This window comes from Musa acuminata, chromosome BXJ2-3, assembly GCF_036884655.1.
Source record: "Musa acuminata AAA Group cultivar baxijiao chromosome BXJ2-3, Cavendish_Baxijiao_AAA, whole genome shotgun sequence".
NCBI lineage: Eukaryota > Viridiplantae > Streptophyta > Magnoliopsida > Zingiberales > Musaceae > Musa > Musa acuminata.
In genome coordinates, this window is record NC_088340.1 from 11,712,532 (window position 1) to 11,734,134 (window position 21,603).

A 21,603-nucleotide genomic window follows, 5' to 3' on the forward strand; every position below is an offset into this window, starting at 1 on the left:
AATATGAATCGGATCGTGATGATATCACGATAATGAGATCGATTTACTTTTAAACACAAACCCTAAATAATCCCGTTTATAGGTTACTCGAGAGGGATATCAAGATAACTGAATAGACTGGTGTGCTATATACCCATCCATATGATGGATGTAGCTGATCTCATAGCTGCTCGTGTTGGATACTAGGGATACAGTATAGGTGCTCATTAGAGAAGGAGTTCACTTATTGATCCATTTACGGAATGTTGGATAGTTGATGATACCTTATTGTTATACAGTAATTCTGTAGTCTCAATGGTGTATCTGGTCCTTAGACTTGTGTTAGGACCCTTTTTATAAGCTTTTGAATAATGTTTATTGAGTCTATTTAGTCTAGTTGATTATTGAGTCGGTTTGGTTCGAGTCAAGTAGAGGTTTATTTAATATTTATTTATTATTAGAGTTCAAGTCCTGATGGACTCTGAGTGAAACTCTATAAATAGAGATGTAACTGCTTCTTTTCAGTAATCTATGAAAAATATTATTCTATCTTTTGACAAACCTTAGGAGGCCGATCCCCTTGAAGCGATTAAGGAGGGCCAATCCCCTCGAAGCGATCAAGGAGGCCGATCCCCTCGAAGTGATCATCCCCTTTCTCTTCTTTGTTTTTTTACAATAAGACTTTAGGGTCTTATCATTTGGTATCAGAGCGACGATAAGACTTTAGGGTCTTATCATTTGGTATCAAAGCAACGATCCTTGGCGCAGCCTACCGCAGCCTTGCTTCCATTCTTCCCCACCACCACTATAAGGCAACTCTTTCTTCACCGCTGCCGCTATTCCCCGGCTAGGAGACGACGCTGCCAGCATCCATCCCAGCCCTACTGCCGTCGCCCGCCTCCCCTTGCGTCGCAGCGCAGCCACTCGACCTCTCCTCCTCGGCGATCGTTGGTGATGCTGCTCCCAGCCGCGCCACCACCGCTGCCACTCCACCGCTGCCCGCCTCCCCTTGGGTCGCAACCGCAACCCTAGCCGTGCCTCCCTGGCTCGGGCTAGAACGACCACTGCCGCTCCCCCTTGCTCTTCATCTTTTGTAACTGAAACAGGACAATCACGGGCAACTCACATCTATTGCCCTTATTTCCAGCCATCGCCGTCGCCTCGAGCGCCGTCACCGTCGCCTTCCAACCGCTGCTCCCCCGTGCGACGACCACCGCTCGCCTCCCAACCGCTACTCCCGCTCGCTTCCCAGCCGCTGCTTCCCCTTGCTCTGCATCCGTGGTGACCGAAACAGGGCAGTTACCACCGTCGTAGTCGCGGGTCCCCTTGTTGCCGCAATCGCAGATCCCCTTGCTGTTGCGAACGCCGGTTGCCACCACCGTCGCCACTGCTACCCAGCTAGCGATGACGCCGCTTGCCGCCCAACTTGCCACGACCCTCGCCGCCTCCTTCTCCACCGCCGCCGCAGCGCTCCGGCCAGCAACGACTATTGCTGCCAGCCACCGCAGCCTTCACCTCAACCCCCTCGATCTGCACCGTTGCTGCAGCCCCCTTGCTCTGCATCGTTGCTGCAGCTGCTGGTTCCCACCACTACAGCCACAACCTCGGCCGCTTCAACGCCACCTCCCTCTTGTTCTGCCTCCACTGCTGCAGTTGTCGGTTGCCATCACCGCAGCCTCAACATGGTTGCTCGGCGATTGCTTCCTTAGGGCACAACAGTCGCAACCGTCGCCTTTCAGCCTTGGCGCTCTCATCTCACGTAGTGACACAAACACAGGGCAGCTACTCTTCCTCCAATTCAGCAATCGCAACACTGCCCTTGGCGTCCACCTCCTCGGCAACTTCGCATTGACAGTGTTGATGCTCTTGACCGACACCAAAAACAGAAGTTGAGATTACAGATTTGCAGTCTTACGTAATGGCCACTGATAACTCGGTGAAAGCACAAATGGAAGCATTGAAAATCAAAATTGAGAACCGACTACAAGAAACACTTAATGATTTCAAAAAGAGCCTACTGGAGAGCCTCAGCAAATTTTAACAAAATGGGGGCTCAAGTTCTACGTTGCACAAATCTGAAAATACAAAAAAAGGGCCCTAAGATTTTGACACAAATTACTCACACATGAAGATGGAATTTCTGAGATGGAAAGAAGGAGATCCGACCAATTAGATCTCAAAGGCAAAAATTTTTTTCCATTTTCACAGAACCCCAGAAGAATCCAAGGTAGAAGTGGCCTCAATCCAACTCGAGGGAGATGCACTCTAGTGGTACGATTGGTATGAAACTTTATACGGAGTTCCTTCATGGGAGCAGTTCAAAAGAGGACTTCTTATTCGCTTTGGCCCATCCGAATATGAGAATGTTGATTGCTAGCTTGCCAAAATTCATCAGACTTCTACAGTGTTAGAATATCATAGTAGGTTTGAAAAATTATCAAATCAAGCTAGAGATTGGTCAAACCGACAACTTCTGGATACATTTATTGAAGGGCTTATTCCAGAGATCCGGTGTGAAGTTAAGGCTCATCAACCCCGCACATTGATAGCTATGATCTCATTTGTAAATCTACATGAGAAAAAAATTAGCAAGGAAAGATCAGCAAGGGGTTTGTACTATGATGAAAATTGGAGTATAGAGCACCGATGTAAACAAGGGCAACTTCTGATGATTGAACCAATTAGAGAGTGTCACGACCTGGGTCTGATGAGTTAACTGGCCAATAACTCCATTTTGGTCCTCAACGGCGGACCAAAATGCTTAAGCGGGAGGTAACGTAGTACACTCATCAGACCCGGGTCGTGACATTTGGTATCAGAGCTGACCTAGCATTAGGGCAGGGTGAGAGGGCTGCAGTAGGAAAGGGCTACCCGTGGATGGAGTCAGAGAACTCATCACGGCGTGGAGCCACCACTGAGTTAAACCTCACATGCACTATGCTAGGGTTCGATCTGGGATATGTCGGGCCTTGACGAGGACATCAAGCTAATTGAGTTGGGGATAGTGTAATATCCCATTAGTTCCACATCAGAAGTGGGGAATGTGTATGATTAGCTTATAAGGGCCTGATGAGTGTACTACGTTACCTCCCGCTTAAGCATTTTGGTCCGCCGTTGAGGACCAAAATGGAGTTATTGGCCAGTTAACTCATCAGACCCGGGTCGTGACATTTGGTATCAGAGCCGACCTAGCATTAGGGCAGGGTGAGAGGGCTGCAGTAGGAAAGGGCTACCCATGGATGGAGTCAGAGAACTCATCACGGCGTAGAGCCACCACTAAGTTAAACCTCACATGCACTATGCTAGGGTTCGATCTGGGATATGTCGGGCCTTGACGAGGACGTCAAGCTAATTGAGTTGGGGATAAGTGTAATATCCCATTAGTCCCACATCGGAAGTGGGGAATGTGTATGATTAGCTTATAAGGGCCTGATGAGTGTACTACGTTACCTCCTGCTTAAGCATTTTGGTCCGCCGTTGAGGACCAAAATGGAGTTATTGGCCAGTTAACTCATCAGACCCGGGTCGTGACATTTGGTATCAGAGCCGACCTAGCATTAGGGCAGGGTGAGAGGGCTGCAGTAGGAAAGGGCTACCCGTGGATGGAGTCAGAGAACTCATCACGGCGTGGAGCCACCACTGAGTTAAACCTCACATGCACTATGCTAGGGTTCGATCTGGGATATGTCGGGCCTTGACGAGGACGTCAAGCTAATTGAGTTGGGGATAAGTGTAATATCCCATTAGTCCTACATCGGAAGTGGGGAATGTGTATGATTAGCTTATAAGGGCCTGATGAGTGTACTACGTTACCTCCCGCTTAAGCATTTTGGTCCGCGAGTTGGGGATAAGTGTAATATCCCATTAGTCCCACATCGGAAGTGGGGAATGTGTATGATTAGCTTATAAGGGCCTGATGAGTGTACTACGTTACCTCTCGCTTAAGCATTTTGGTCCGCCGTTGAGGACCAAAATGGAGTTATTGGCCAGTTAACTCATCAGACCCGGGTCGTGACAGAGAGGAGCCGAAAGCTAAGAATGTAAACTTCGATCATGAAGGTATAAATTCTAATAAAGACGCATCAGCCTATTATAGTTTTGATTGATACTGGTAGCACTAATAATTTTATGGATAGTAAGATTGTTGACCGATTGGTCCACCACATTGAAGACTATGACAGATTCGAAGTAAAGATCGTTGATGGACAGATTTTCACTTGTGATAGCAAAGGTTCAAAGATAAAATTGATTATACAGGGCCAGAAGTTTCATGCAATGATTGCTACATTGAAAGACTGACCTGTTGCTTACACTATCAAAAAATGGAGATCATACTTACTTGATCAATGGGTTGTGATGCATTGCAGATAGTCTATGGCTAAAGTGCTGAAAGAGAAGCTCCTAGAGATTGATGCTGCTCAGTCTTGAGGACAAGGCTGATTTGAAGAGGGAGGAACTGTTAAGACCCTTTTTCTGAGCTTTTGAATAATGTTTATTGAGTCTGTTTAGTCCAGTTATTTGTTGAGTCGATTTGGTTCGAGTCAAGTAGAGGTTTATTTAATATTTATTTATTATTAGAGTTCAAGTCTTGATGGACTCTGAGTGAAACTCAATAAATAGGGATGTAACTGCTTCTTTTCAGTAATCTATGAAAAATATTATTCTGTCTTTTGACAAACCTTAGGAGGCCGATCCCCTCGAAGTGATCAAGGAGGGCCGATCCCCTCGAAGCGATCAAGGAGGCCGATCCCCTCGAAGTGATCATCCTCTTTCTCTTCTTCTTTTTTTTACGATAAGACTTTAGGGTCTTATCATTTGGTATCAGAGCGACGATAAGACTTTAGGGTCTTATTAACTTGAGATAATTATGATGTCTTGTATTAGTACTCCACTCTTTGCTACTATACTTATAGGTATAGAGGTTCCAGATCTACAACAACCAGTTATTGGGAGTGGTAGCTAACCTTACGAGAACTATTGAGTGTCGATAGAGGATCATCCACTCTTGGTGTCATGAGAGGAATATCTCATGTGTTCTTGCTTAGACAAATCTCTGGCCAATGTTATTAAAATTAAGAGAGAAGGAGTTCTCCAGGAGAATCCGATTAGAGCAAGACTCGATTAGAAACCGTATGGGTATGATAGCACCATGTTCAGTAAATGGTCTTTGGGATATTAGATGGATAAGGGACTATAGGTACACGGTAACTAAGGATAGATAGGTTCAATGGATTGGATTCCTTAGTATCGTCTAGGGACTACGGCATAGTGGCCTTGTACGTCCGTAGTCGATGAGTTGAGTGAATTATTATGGAGACAATAATTCACTGAGTCAGAAGGAGTTTTGATAGGTATGACTCACAGCCAACTCGATATTGGGCCTAGAGAGTCACAAACATAAGGTAGGCATTGCAATGAGTAGAGGTTCGGATATGAGATATCCGTCGGAGCCCCTATCTTATTGGATATTCAATAAGCCCCTGAATTATTAGATCCTATGTATGAGATCCAATAAAAGCTCATGAGAGATTATTAGATAGAGATCCACTAATAAAAAAGACTTAGGTAGTTAGTTAAAAAGAGATCCAATACCCAATAGAGCAGGATCCATTAGGGTTAAGTTGACAGGGGACCTCTGTAAATCAGAGGAAATCAGTGGTTCATGGGCTAGAGCTTTTTGGTTGCCTCTCCTATTCTCCTCCCTCTTCTCCTCCTAAAAGCATGTTTGAAGATTTGAGGAGCATCGTCGCAACCCTGCTGTGTGGATCACCGTTAGAGAGGAGGGTGCTTGACCTCCTTCACCCTCTCCTGGAGATCTACATGGATTCAGGGATATACAATCTCCCTAGGTAACACAATCTATCATATAGGCAGTTTTAAATTTCGCGGATTTTTGCGTACTAATTTTCACATGACAACGAACATATTTTTAAAAAATTGAGGATTGTTAGGAATCTTTTTCTAAGCTTTTGAATAATGTTTATTGAGTCTATTTAGTTCAGTTGTTTATTGAGTCTGTTTAGTTCAGTTAGAGTCAAGTTGAGGTTATTTAATATTTATTTATTATTAAGAGTCCAAGTCCTGGTGGACTCTAGGTGGAACTTTATAAATAGTAATGTAACCCTTTCTTTTGAAAGTAATTAATCAATCAATGAAATGTTATTCCACTCTGTGGACAAACCCTAGAAGGCTGATCCCCTCGAAGTGATCAAGGAGGGCCGATCCCCTCGAAGTGATCAAGGAGGGTCGATCCCTTCGAAGCGATCAAGGAGGCTGATCCCCTCGAAATGATCATTATCATTTCCTTTTCTCCCCTTTCTTCCTTGATAAGACCTTAGGGTCTTATCATTTGGTTTCAAAGCAACGATAAGACTTTAGGGTCTTATCATTTGGTATCAAAGCCTTACCATTTCATCCCCTTTTCTATCATTTCTTTCATTTCTTTTAGGATAAGACTTTAGGGTCTTATCAATTGATATTAGAGCCTTACCATTTCATCCCCTTTTCTATCATTTCTTTCATTTCTTTTAGGCTAAGACCTTAGGGTCTTATCATTTGGTATCAAAGCCTTACCATTTCATCCCCTTTTCTATCATTTCTTTCATTTCTTTTAGGATAAAACTTTAGGGTATTATCAATTGGTATCAAAGCAACGATCCTCAGCATTCTTGTTGCAGTTCATCATCTCAAAAGAAAAAAAAGGTAAGAAAGAAAGAAAGAAAGAAAGAAAGAAGAGAAAGAAGAGAGAGAAGAAGAAGAAGCCGCAGCCATGCACCCCTGCTCCCCTTGATTGCGGCCAACCCACCGTCGGCCGTCGCTGCTCTCCGGCCAACGACCGACCCTGCCCTGCTTCCGGCCAGAGTCCACCGTGGCCGTCGCCTCCCACTCGAGTCACCACCGCTGCTAGGAGACGACACTGCCAGCGTCTCATTCTACCGCAGCCCCGCTCCCCTTCTCAACCGCCACTGCAAGGCAACTTCTTCCCCACTGTCGCTGCTACTTCCCAGCTACTCCATCACCGCCGCCCGCCTCCCAGCCACAACCCTAACCAAGCCCCCCACCGGGTCACAGCCGTAGCCACCGGTTGCTACAGCCCCTCGTTGCAATGGTTGCAGAAATAGAGCTTCCTCTATTGCCGCAGCCCCTCGTCGATCGTAGCCGCGGCTCGAGCGCCGTCACCTTCCAGCCAACCCACCGCCACTGCTAGCCACCATGCAGCGATCGCCACTCGCCTCCCAGCCACCGCTCCCCATGGCTCAGGCGAGAACGACCGCCGCAACTCCCCCTTGCTGACCGAAACAGGGCAATCCTCTTGCTGGTGTGAAGCAGTCGCCGGTCCTCTTGCTGCTGCGAACACTAGTTGCCACCACTGTCACCACTGCTGCCCAGCTAGTGACGATGCCGCTCGTCGCCCAGCCTGCCACCGTTGATTCCTATTTTCCACTATAGGCTCAACCTCGGTGATGCCACCGCAGTCGCCCTCCAACAGCACACGCAACAAGCTCTTGTGCGGCCGCTTCAACCTCGATAACTCACGCACTGACTCCTCTTCTCAACCTCAGCCGCTTTAACGATACCGTCGTGTCCTCAACCGCACGCGATCCTTCAGCATCATCAATGCCTCCTTCCGTAGTGCAGTAGAGACAGAGCAACGCTGCCTTCCATCTGCGCCGTCGTAACCACCACAGTGATAGGCCCTTGGCAACGCTGCCCCCAACCGCACCACCATCACCACCTCCCAGCCCTCAGTAGTAGTGATCCCTCCACGCAGTGACCACAACAAGCATCGTTGCCTCCCACGCAGCGAACACAGCTACATCCCCGCATCCTCGCAGCAACCCTTCATTCCAAAAGTGCTACCATCAATTGCATCACAACAACAGCAACGAGTAGGGTAGTGATTTATGCCTTAGTCTTGACACTAGAAACAGGAGTTGAGATTATAGATTTGCAGTCTTACGAAATGGCCACTAATAACTCAGTGAAAGTACAAATGGAAGTATTAGAAATTAGAATTGAGAAATGGTTACAAGAAATACTTAATAATTTCAAAAAGGATTTACTAGGGAGCCTTAGTAAATTTCAACAAGGTGGGAACTCAAGTTCTACATTACACAAATCTAGAAATACTGGAAAAGGGCCCCAAGATTGTGACACAATCTACTCATACATGAAGGTGGATGGACAGCTCGTAAAAATTTGTCAAACTTTTACAGTATTGGAATATCAGAGTAGGTTTGAAAGATTATCAAATCAAGCTAGAGATTGGTCGGAATGACAACTTCTGGATACATTTATTGAAGGTCTTATTCCAGAGATCCGGTGTGAAGTTAAGGCTCGTCAACCCCGCACTATGATAGCTACGATCTCATTCATACATCTACATGAGAAAAAAATCAACAAGGAAAATCATGTAAACAGAAGTGACAACAACCAGATGATCAGTAAGCCACCAGCCCCATCTATTCCTAACCAAAGCCTTGACACCCAAAGACTAACCTAAGAAGAACTCAATGAAAGATCAGCAAAGGGTTTGTACTATGATGAAAAGTGGAGTATGGAGCACCAATGTAAACAAGGGAAACTTTTGATGATTAAGCCAATTGGAGAGGAACTAGAAGCAAAAGAGTTGGACTTTGATCATGAAGGTGTGAAAACTAATGAAGATATTGAAGCCATCACGCATATAGTGCATGCATTGGCTGGCTACACTAACCCATAAACTATGAAAATCGGAGGAACTTTGAAACATCAACTTGTCACTATTTTGATTGATACAAATAGCACTAATAATTTTATGGACAGAAAAGTTGCAGCCCAATTAGCTCACCACATTGAAGGCTGCGATATATTCGAAGTAAAGATCGCTGATGGACGAATTTTAACTTACGATAGCAAAGGTCAGGAGTTTCTTACAACGATTACTACACTGAAAGATCGACCTGTTGCTTACACTGTCAAAAAGTGGAGACCATATTTATTTGATCAACGGGTTGTGATACGTTGCAGATAGCTTATGACTGAAGTGCTAAAAGACAAGCTCCGCGAGATTAATGCTACTCAGCCTTGAGGACAAGGCTGATTTGAAGAGGGAGAAATTGTTAGGACCTTTTTTCTGAGCTTTTGAATAATGTTTATTGAGTCTATTTAGTTCAGTTGTTTATTGAGTCTATTTAGTTCATTTAGAGTCAAGTTGAGATTATTTAATATTTATTTATTATTAAGAGTCCAAGCCCTGGTGGACTCTAGGTGGAACTCTATAAATAGTGATGTAACTCTTTTTTTTTAAAGCAATCAATCAATCAATGAAATATTATTCCACTCTGTGGACAAACTCTAGGAGGCCGATCCCCTCGAAGTGATCAAGCAGGGTCGATCCCCTCGAAGCAATCAAGGAGGCCGATCCCCTCGAAGCGATCATTATCATTCCCTTTCTCCCCTTTCTTCCACGATAAGACCTTAGGGTCTTATTATTTGGTATCAGAGCGACGATAAGACTTTAGGGTCTTATCATTTTGTATTAGAGCCTTACCATTTCATCCCCTTTTCTATCATTTCTTTCATTTCTTTTAGGATAAGACTTTAGGGTCTTATCAATTGATATCAGAGCCTTACCATTTCATCCCCTTTTCTATCATTTCTTTCATTTCTTTTAGGATAAGACTTTAGGGTCTTATTATTTGGTATTAGAGCTTTACCATTTCATCCCCTTTTCTATCATTTCTTTCATTTCTTTTAGGATAAAACTTTAGGGTCTTATCAAGGATTTTGTTTTATGTTCTTCCGCGATACATGTGATTTCACCTCTAAGATTACCCAATACATAGGCCTCAATAATAATAATAATAATAATAATAATAATAATAATAATCACATCACACACATACATCATATCATTGTTGAATCTCGGATTTTGATGATGAAGTCAAGTGTCATTTGTTATCTAATCCATATGTTGAGATAAGTGTGCAAGATTAACTACGATAAAAGTAAGACATGCAGCAGGAGTTGCGCCGGAGTCAAGACAATGATCACGTTGGGAGTTCGAGAGTTCGACGGAAGTTCAGACAGTCGTCGGAGGTTCGGCAAGAACAAATCCGAGAAGTCCATGAGCTTGCCAAAGAAGATCGTCGGAACTCGCCAAGTGGATCGTCGCAAGTCCAGGAGTTTGCCGGAAGTCCGCAGGAGCATCACCGAGGGTTCATCGGATGATCGACGGAAGTTCGCCGGAAGCTCGCCGGAAGAAGCGATTGATGCACCGGAGCAAGTTGCAGTAAATGTCTTAGGGAATGTCGTAGTTAGCACAATGATTAAGTTGGAAATGGGAGGTGATCCCATTAACTTAATCTTGGGGCAATTGGGCCCCTGAAAAAACCCAAATTGGGCCGAATGGATCAACCCATTCAGACCCTGATTTTTGCCAGGTGGTTGAACCGCCCAAGGCAGGAGGTTGCACCGCCTGGGCTCAGTCTCCGAGCGAGACTGGGAGGTGCAACCGCTCCAGCCAGGCAGTGGCACCGCTTGGGCTCAGTCTCTGAGCGAGACTGGGCGGTGCAACCTCCCTTGACAGGAGGTGGCACCACCTGGGCTTAGTCTCCGAGTGAGACTGGGCGGTGCAACCTCCCCTGACAGGAGGTGGCACTGCTTGGGCTCGGTCTCCGAGCACTGTCTAAGCGGTGCAACCGCTTTAGTCAGGAGGTTGCACCGCCTGAGCTCGGTCTTCGAGCTATGGCAGGAGGTGCAACCGCCCTTGACAAGAGGTGGCACCACCTAGAGGCTCAGTCTTCGAGCTCTGCTAGGCGGTGCAACCGCTCCAGTCAGGAGGTGCAACCGCCTAATCTCGGAATTCCGGGAATTGACAGTTTTGAGCTCCAAATTTGAACTGGGTTGGGGCCTATAAATACCCCACCCATTCAGCGCTGAAAGGATACAGAATACACTCTGAAATCTTGATCTTGTTTTGTGATTTTTAGAGCTCAAAATTGTTGTAAAGGCTAAAGTCCTTCTCCCTCTTTTCTTCTAAGTTCTGAGCTGTAAAGAGAGGAGAGGAGAGAAAATTCTGTAAGGGTTGTCTCTTAAGCCCGTCAAAAGGAGTGAAACTGTAAAAGGGTGGTTAGCCTTCGCCTATTGAAGGAAGGCCTCTAGTTGACGTCGGTGACCTCGCTAGTGGAGGAAGCCAAAAGTGGAGTAGGTCAAGATTGACCGAACCACTCTAAATCTCGGTTTGCATTTACTTTGAGCATTTTATCTTTACTGCAAACCTCCTCTAAAGCTTACTGCTTTCTGCGCATATACGATCGGGTTTCAGCTTTGCACTTTCCGAATCAACTTTTAGACGTAAATCTGTTTTTTCGTACGATCATCATATTTCAGTTTGCGTTTATGTTTTGATTTCTATCTTAACTGCAAACTACCTTAATATCCTTGCTTAAGCTGCATCTCTCCTAATCAAGTGATTTACGAATCAGCATTTAGACGTAAATTAGTTTCTTCGTACGAACGTCATATTTCAGTTTGCGCTCGTATGTTGGTTTTCATCATAACTACAAACTGCCTTCATAGATTGACTTTAACATCATCTCGCTTGATCTTAAATTAAAGTAATCTTAGAATCGACTTTCACACCGAAATCGTTTTTATCGTTCGAACGTTTTTATCGTTGAAAGATTTCCGCTGCACTAATTCACCCCCCCCCCCCCCTCTTAGTGCTCTTGATCCTAACAATCATATGATTCATGATCATCTGTTCACATCATACAACATATATACATATCATTATAGACTACTAGATAAATAATAATAGTTAATTAAATCTTTTAATTAACTAATATTTTTTTGAAATTAAGGATATACAAGGATTTTTTTATTTGTGAATGGTGTTTATGTAATTTGGATAGAAAGGACAAACCTCAAAATTTTAAAAATCGAGAGGGGTAAAATTATCTTTTGTTTAAAAACCTACCCTCTTACGTTGTGATCATTGCCACACCATCGATAGTCGCTCTACCCATAAGAGGCTCACTTGTGGGAGCTATGCCCACAGGTGCCACCCTTGTGGTAGCGTGGTAGTTCAACCGTTACCTTTCAAGAGGTTGCTATCTTGCATGTAGGCCACCGCCTTGCACAAGGGCGGCCACCTCTGCATGCAAGCGGCCTGCCAGTAGGCGTCGCCCTTGCATGCAAGTGGCTTGCCTATAGGTAGATTGTCGCCAACCGCCTGCAACCCCTGTTCGTAGGCAGCCTACTGTAGGGCTACAAGAAGCCTTTGGCCAATTTATGAGTTCAGCAATAGTTAATACATTTTCTCGCTTTTTGTATCAACAATTTTGATGTCAAAAGCCTTTCTAAAACACAACACATACAGTTCAAAAACTAATCTTTCGCACGATCAACCTGACTTTGATACCACTATTGGAAAATCTTGGGGTAACATCATATGTATAATAGAAGAATAGAAAGGAAAATTTTAGATTTTCATAAAAAGGTTTCATCGTTGTGCAAAGATTGGTCTGCAAAACTCACGAAACCAGAAAACCACACGTGTTAACGGATGTGTCCCCTAGGGAGATCGTATATCCTTGAAATCCTATAGATCCATGGGAGAGGATGAAAGAGGTCAAGTGTTATCCTCTCTAGTGGTGATCCACACAATAGAGGCTACAAAGATGCTCCTTAAATCACTGTCCAAATCTCCTCGCTACGCATACCATGCAATCAAGAAGGGGTCGATCCTTCTTGTTGTCTATACACCCCAAATAGGGGTTGCTGGCTGAGGAGGCGAAGGGGAGAGGAGAATAGGAAGTGACAACCAAAAGGGGTTCTAGCCTATGGCCTTTTGGTTCCCTTTTATTTATAGAGGCCCCCTATCAACTTAACCCTAATGAATCCTGCCCTATTGGGTACTGGATCTCCATCCAACTACCTAAGTCTCTTAGATTAGTGGCGCTTTATCCAATAATCTCTCATTGGATCTTATTAGATCTTATCCGTAAGATCCAATAATTCAGGGGCTTATTGGATATCTAATAAAATAAGGGCTCCAACGGATATCTCATATCCGAACCTCTACTCATCGTAGCACCAACCATATGTGTATGATTCTCTAAGCCAAATATCATGCTAGTCGTGAGTCATACATGTCAGAACTCTTTCTGGATTAGTGAATTATTATCTCTATAATAATTCACTCAACTCATCGACTACGGACGTACTAGGCCATTATGTTGTAGTCCCTAGACGATATAGGAGAATCTACTCCATTAGACTTGTTTGTCCTTAGTTATTATATATTTATAGTCTCTCATCTATCTAATATCCCGAAGTTTATTTACCGGGCATGGTGCTATCAAGCTCATGTTAAATATACTCGAGTCTTACTCTAATCAAATTCTCTCAGAGAACTCTTTCTCTCTCAATCTAAATAACCCTAGCTAGGGATTTGCCTCAGCAAAAACACATGAGATATTCTTTTCATGACATTAGGAGTGGATAATCCTCTTTCGATACTCAATAGCCCTCGTAAGGTTGGCTACCACTCCCGATGACTAGCTATGCTAGATTTGAAACTTTCAAGTCTATAAGTCCGGTATCAAAGAGTAGAGTACTCATACATGGTGTCTCAAGTCTAAGAACCAGATACACCATTGGGACGATATAATCACTGTTTGATAATGAGGTATCATCAACCATCTAGCATTCCGTGAGTGGATCAATCAGTGAACTCATTCTTTAATAAGCACCTACGGGATACCTCTAGTATCCTCATACGAGTAACTATAAGACCAGCAACCTCTATTATATGGATGGGTATACAATACCCTAATCTATCCGGTCATCTCGATGTCCCTCTCGAGTGACCTATGACCGGGATTATTTATGATCTGTATTTAAGGACGAATTGGTCTCATTATCGTGATCTCATCACGATCTGAGTTTCATTGCATAGATCCATGAACATCACAATATATATAATAGGCAATATAAAGTAAAAAAATATTAAATAAATAATAAGAAAAAATAGTATATATCATGTCATACGTGTCATCACTCACGTAATTGACTTGCAAGAAACCTTTAACTAGCATATTGGAGATAGACCCAAAGATTTTACATATAATAAAAAGTTAGAAATGGATGGCACTGTAATCACCAACTTACACGTAATATTGGCGGATAAAATTCTAACATCATAGAAAAGACAAAAATAAAGTAGATCCAGAATACTTTAGCAAAACATTATCGTAGAAAAGACAACAATAAAGGAGATCTAGAATACTTTAACAAACATTATATGAAGCCAAGTTACTTTGTAATAGATTTTTTTAAGAAGGCTCTACACTCTTGGTATGTTAGAATCCACAACGGTAAATTATAAATGGTATGAGAAGCAAATAAGCTTGCCCAGGCTGATAGGTAGATAATGCATCTAAGTTCACCAAAAGATGAGAGGAGATTTGTTAGAACATTTGGTTGGTAGCAGCTTGAACACATTACCTGAACTTTCGAATTAGATGCATGACAAACGATGATTTCAGAGTTTAAAGGAATTCTTCTGAGCTTACTATCACGTGAAGAAAAGAAAGAGACTGATCACCTTGTCATTTTCTTTGGATTACTATTCTGTTTAAATTTCTTTGCGGTGCACATATATTTAGTAAATTCATTCGTCATAACATATATTTTTCTTGTAGAATATGACGTAGGGAATTTGGAATTCTTGGCTTCTTAAGCATTTCCACGTAGATAAATTTTTCCACCTATAAAAAAGCTCATAATTATCCTTAAACTACTACTTATTCTTACATACAAATTTTCATTTTTCTTATCTGATTCTCTTTAATCGTGTCTTAGAGAATATCCTAGGACGAAATGTTAGTAAGCATTATTCTAAAAAGCAAAGCTAGTTGATTCTTTCTGTTCTTGTTTTGTTCCTTTATAATCATTTATAATTTGGATACATGACGATTTTTCATTCATCCCATTGATCATGTTTTAGAGTGGCATTAGAGCAAATTGATATGCATTCATTATTTTCTTTTTCTGCTATCGATTTGGTGTCGAGTCATTGCTCGCATATCCTAATGAATGAGTAGTTTTATTATGAAAATATGTGGAAAGGGACAATTTAAAGGAGGCGACAAGATCTACCTGCCAACAATACCCAATGCTACTGCATCTCATTGACATGCTTATCGGCACCCTCGTTTTCCCAAAAAAAAAAAATACAGTTAACCTAATATTTTATCCGAATCTCATTCGATGTATCGAGGCCTCCGACGTAAGAGAATCTGCATTCATACATGGAACTTTCAGCCTTCACTTGCTTTCCCAGCCATGCATCTCATTGACCCATGTACTAAAATAATTTAATCTAACTTAAATATCAATAGTAAAACCCAGATTTCCACGTCTAATACAAATTTAAAAATAATTATTCCCCATATAAAATCAAATTATAAATGTTTAGAATTGTTTATAATCCTTATGAACACTAATAAGGAATAATCGATACTAAATATTTAAAATTGTTTCTTTCTATAAAAAAAAATTCCATAGTTGAATTCTTTATTTCTTGCCTAATAATAGCTCTAGAATTCGGTAATATTTATCCGCCTCAATAAGTATATATATTGATATCAACTTCGTCTCCTTGCGAGCACGCATAACCTAACCAAGCTATCGATAGCAGCAGATCGATGAGGCCGTCCACCATCTGTATTCTCCTGGCGGTGGCAGTCCTCCTCCTCCACCACCACCTCCTCCCCGGGGTGGAGGCATCGGTTGAGAAGGCGTGCAGGGACGCGGCGAATAGCAGCCCCAATATCAACTATGACTTCTGCTTGGCGGAGCTCCTCCCGTACCCGGGGAGCGGGTCGGCGGACCAGAAGTCGCTGACGGTGATCGCGGCTACCTTGGCGAAGGACAAAACCACCAGCGCCAGCGCTAAGGTCAAGAGTTTGCTAGCCAGAACGAGTGATCCAAAGACGAAGCAGGGCTTGGAGTCTTGCGGGAGCGTCTACGAGGACCTGTTCTCCGACCTCAACACGTCCATCCCGGCCATCAAGGAGGGTCGCCTGGTCGACGCCAAGACCTATCTTAGCGCCGCTGTGGACGCGCCCGACACCTGCGAGGACGGTTTCAAGGAGCTGAAGGTCCCCTCGCCCTTGACCAAGGAGGACTCCGACTTGACGCAGATGTGCACTATTGCTTTAGCCTTCACCAATATGCTGGGGTGACTTTCTTGCCGTTACGCCTTTCCGTTAGTTATAGCTTTGATGTGAAGCTCCTCTTCCAAAAAAATTTTTTTTTTTCGAGTGGTATAATTATTAGTAATATTGTAAGAAGAGGATTCTTTTTAATTACATGCAATCAAATAAAATAAAACCATGTTGATTTTAGAGTAAAATAGTTCAACTGATGAATTGATTAGTTTCTCATACGTGAATTAAATCTGATTAGTCTCTTTTTCTAGCTAAAACTATTTCAAACCCAATAAAAATATATGATAATGCTTATGTGGGTCATAGAGATTTTGAACACCCATTGCTATCCTTAGTTTTAATAGTTTTAGGGTAATGTTTCAAAAACTAAAAACTTACATCTAAAATAAACTAAGGTTCAAGGAGTTAGTTCATGTCTTGCTTAAGAAAAAGCTATGTTAGTACTGGTAGATGATGATGTCATTAGTTGATTATCTCAATATCACAATTGAAGTGATCAAATGAATCAAGGTGTTGCTTAATTGATGGCTACACCTACATTTTTCGCCCTTGCACCATTGAATCCTTTCAAGAATAGACCAAAAAAATGAAACTCTGAGATTGATGAATGGCAAATTGTTCAGCACAAAGAAATAAAAAATCCCAAGATCAATACCGGAAAAAAGACACACAGTGAGGGAAGATGGAGGTAAAGGCTTGACTTGTCATCTCTTTTTTTTTTTCATAAGATTATAATATATGAGTGCATCAAGAGTCAAGTAAATAAACATCACTTAATTAATTATAATTTTTTTATTATAATTAATATAAATAAATTATAAATATTTATTATAATTTATTTATTAATTAAAACATAAATAAAAAATAATCCTCGAGAAACATAGTGATGTCAAATCAAAAATAAAATTCAACTAGCTCTAACCCATTAGTAAATGAAGGTCTACTCTTTATTGAAATCCAATTTAGTATTAATAGGATCCTGTTTTGAAAATAAAAAATAAAACCAAGAAATTTCAACAATGTTGGATAGGAACTTATATAAGTCAATTGTAAAATAAATACATATCCAAAAGTTAATCATCTTACTAGTATATATCAAATACTTGAAGGAACACTCCTGTAACAATGGATAAAGAAGTTTTATCCTTCAAAAATAATTTATATTCTCCCATGTCTCATTGGTATGAGACTTCTCTTGGAATTTTTTATGTCAAACCTTTTGACAATGGTGTTTATGTACCTTGACTAGGATAAGCCAAGTATCACCTTGGATCTATCTCTATAGTTTCAAATCCCCAAGATATAGGATACTTCCCCTAAGTCCTTTATGGAGAAATGTCTAAATAGCCAAGCCTTTACTATAGAGAGCATTCCTACATCATTCCCAATAATCAAGATGTCATCAACATACAACACTAAGAAGGTGATAGCATTCTCACTTATCTTCCTGTACACACAAGACTCATCTTCGTTCTTAATGAAGTTATAAAATCCGATCGTCTCATCAAATCTTATGTTCCAACTTCAGGAGGCTTACTTTAGTCCATAGATAGACCTAAGCAATCTGTACACTTTATCTGGACTTTCTTTAGACACGAATCTCTTATGTTGTATCATATACATATCTTTCTCGAGGTTGTCATTGAGGAATGAAAGTTTTATATTCATTTGCTAAATCTCATAATCATAGTGTACTACAATAGCCAATAGAATTCAGATAGATTATAGCATAGCTATATATGAGAAGGTTTCGTCATAGTCAACACCTTGCCTTTGACAATAACCCTTAGCCACTAGCCTCGCTTTATAAGTCTCTATATTTCCATCTACTCCAATCTTTTTCTTGAAGATCCACTTACAACCAATGGGTACGATACTCTTGAGTTCTTCAATTAGGTTCAAAACCTTATTGGAGTATATGAAATCTATATCAGAATTCATGGCTTTTTGTCACTTCCCGAAGTCTATACTCATTGCCTCCTTGTATGTCTAAGGATCAATATCCTTAACATCCTGTCCTCTGATATGTCTCACATATCTCTTAAGAGGATAGGGTACTCTACCAGACCTACTGTTATAGACTTAGCTGGTTTTTCCTAAATCGTGCGGCACCCTTGCGTGTCCGTTCGTAAAGGTCAGCCTCTCCGAAACCTCTCATGATCCCTTAGCACCTACAAAAGATAAAATGAGTTAGAGAAAGTGCTTCACTCGGGATTCACAAGCAAACATTTTAGAAAATACTTTATAAATAATACAAATTACAAACATACTTCACAAGATCTAAACGGTCGCATAACAAATGGTCTAAATGGTCCGCTACAGACTAAAATCTCTCATAAGTGTCCACATGACATAACTTTTATTTACAAACCTAAAATGACCACCAAACCCAACTAAATTGGGGTTGTTAAGCCTTCGACCGTCCCTCTATATGCTGTGCAAAGCATGAACAAACCAAAAGATACGGATATACATGAGCATTACATTAAATATCCTGTTTACAATTTTGTTTGTGACATTCTCCCCCACTTATTCCTTCGACATCCTCGTCGAAGCCTTTGCCGACACTACAACTCCTCGCCTTTGCTGAGTCTTCAACTCCTCGCCTCTCGCCAATGACTTTGACTCTAGTGTGGGGTTGACAGAGTTGTGTTGATCCCTATTGGTTCTTGTGGATCCTTCATATGTAGGAAAAGACCATCCTTATTATGCACCAATCTCTCAAATGTTTTATGCTAATTGAACTAGGTGGATACTTGTTGGAGTTTTAACGAGCACGCCTTACAAACTTTTAAAGTTTTTGGGTCCTTCACAAAATTTACCCATTGACTCTTCTTTCACTTAATTGTCACTTCAAAGTAAGTTCACATCACTTCCACTTTCGATTGGCATTCTGTTAGGAAATGAGGAGGATAATCTATTCTCAGTAGCACTGATCACCAATGGTGAGGATTTGATAACTATTATCTTTCATTTGATTTTCTTTAAAGGGTCTTTGAATATGTGCAGAGTTCCTCTACTGGCTAGATAAGAGAATTGGGGTACTCGGTTTCACCCAGTCTTTGAACATGTGCAGGTTACTTGACTTCGCTTGCCTCCTCGATGGTTGTACTCCATGTATCGAGCTAGTTACTAGCCTCTGCCCGCTCTTTGCTCACACTTCTAGAGCACTTGAAGTGTTTGCACTCCTTGCATTGAGTTAGCTACTATGATTCACCTTCTCAATGCCATCGAACTTCTGGAATATAGGAAGTTTTCACCTCAACTTGTTATAAGTCTCTAATAGTTTAAGTCATCTCTAGGATTGTACCATCTTCTCCATCAACCCTATCGCCTACTCCACTAAGTACTCAAGGTACAACACCACATATTGCCTACTTCGTTGCTTGGTCGTGCACTTTTACACGGCCTAAAATCCTTCACTTTCGACTATCTTGATGAGAAACTTATTGACACCAGTCTCACGAAGTTCCCTGGCCTCTGCCCTTCAACCATGCATCGATACTTGGAGTTTGCCTCTGTATTCTCCACCTCCTCGGCCCCTTTCACGACCAAGCGCTCTCTCCCCTATGAGAGTAAGGGATCGATGACTCCATGAAAGTACCGCCTCTATGGTACCATAGCGTTGTCATGCCTATGGCCCTACTATCCGTCGCCTTGCATCTGCGTCCCTTTCTTCATGATTGGTAGATCTGCCTCTGTGGCATTGTGGCACTCCTCCGAGTCTATCTCCTTTCTAATTGATGCTTGGTTTTTGGGTAGCTAAGTCTCTCTAGACTCATCATCGCTTCCTCGCCCCTTTCGACCCTTTACTTCAATACCTTTGTGTTCTCCAAGCAGTTCCCCTTAGTCGTTGGAAAGACAGACTACAACTCCCATGCATGGTCTCTACCATCATGTTGCAGGGTTCACACCGATTCTATTCTCCTTAGCTTGCTTGGTAGCAATGTTCGTTGGCCTTGTCCTTTGACTTGTCAGGCTCCCTTAAATAAATATGGGCTCTGGAGTAGTCCAACTCTCCAACCACTCTGATCATACCTCTGTATGATCAAGTCCCTTCCATGGGACTCACTGGTACTTGCATTCGAACTTTTCCCTAGGTGGTACACAACTCCCATATGCTGATAACCAAGGCTTTCATCTGATCTAAAATTCGATGTACGCACGGAAGACCCACCTCTATGGTACCATGGCTGTCACTCCTTGAATCCATAGCCCTTCTTGTCATTATGTTGTTCATCAAAGTGGAGCTCTCGGTAGCTCCCGATCATACCACTGTATGATCTAGTCCCTCACGGGACTATATTCGTGTATATCATATTGCCATGAACTGTTCCACCACAACCTGCCATACCATGTCACCTCTTAGTGACATCTCCATTACATTCTGATCCCTGTAGGATGAACTCGGATTATGACCCCTCCATATATAGCCTTTGCCAACACATCGCAAGACCTTTTCCACTTTCGATTGTATTCGCTCCTTTGATAATCGACCTTCATCCACCCGCTCTCGGGTCATACTTAGATGAAGCACCGCTCTTGGATAGTCCGTCACTTAATAGCTCTCGAAGTCCATCGATTTTGCTGAAATTAGTGCACCATTATCTGGATCCTAGGACTCTGCCCCTACCAGCATAATCTCCGCTGTGCACTGCTTCCTTAATGGCAACTTGAATGGCAGCACTATGACATATTCTTCAAGAGTACCCATCTTCGCGTCCTCTTGCCTCGTGCTAAGTCCTTCTGAACAACTTCGCCTCCACAAGTTGAGTCACCTTAGTTCCTCTGTCAATTGCTTCTCTAAGGTAAGGTGCATATGCCTCGAAGCTCCCTTCGTCTTTGGCACCATGCAGGATAAGCTTGCTCTATCAGAATGAGAGACCCATGGAACGACATGATCCTGCTCTTGCCTCTATAAGAGTTTATGTCCTTAATCTCTATCCAAGGAAAGCTTTGTGCCTCCACTCCATATTTCATCTTTTATGCTAGCTCCCTTCATACGGCTTAGGTAGTTTGCCAGGTTATACTCAAGTTGCTCCACTCTTCGATTTGCATTGAGTTAATGATGGTCCTCATGCCCACCATTCTATAGGTTAGCCCTCCATTGAGTCCGATATCTATATCGACTCTAAGTGTGCCTTCATTTGTGTTGCCTTGGATTGCTCCCCCACTTAATCTCGCAATACATTCCCCCAATGCATTATCTCAAGTGAGATCATGCAATGACTCTTTACTGCTCGCTCGGTCCGTTGAGCTTTATAAAGTTGTTTTGAGGTACTCCTCCTCAACATGTATGGTCCGTTTAATATGATTCTCCCTCTGGAGGGCCAGGACTTATCCCTCATGGATATCTATCCCAATGGAGCAACTTTTTTCTTCCCTTCCTTCTATTTGAAAGTTT

At 42.3% G+C, this 21,603-nt stretch overlaps 1 protein-coding gene across 1 annotated transcript; it reads left to right on the top strand.

Moving 5' to 3' along the window:
• Window positions 1-15,674: 15,674 nt before the first annotated feature.
• LOC135607532 (putative invertase inhibitor) lies at window positions 15,675-16,214 on the top strand. The gene has a single exon (XM_065099470.1). The coding sequence runs from the start codon at window positions 15,675-15,677 to the stop codon at window positions 16,212-16,214; it is 540 nt and encodes a 179-aa protein (XP_064955542.1).
• Window positions 16,215-21,603: the final 5,389 nt, after the last annotated feature.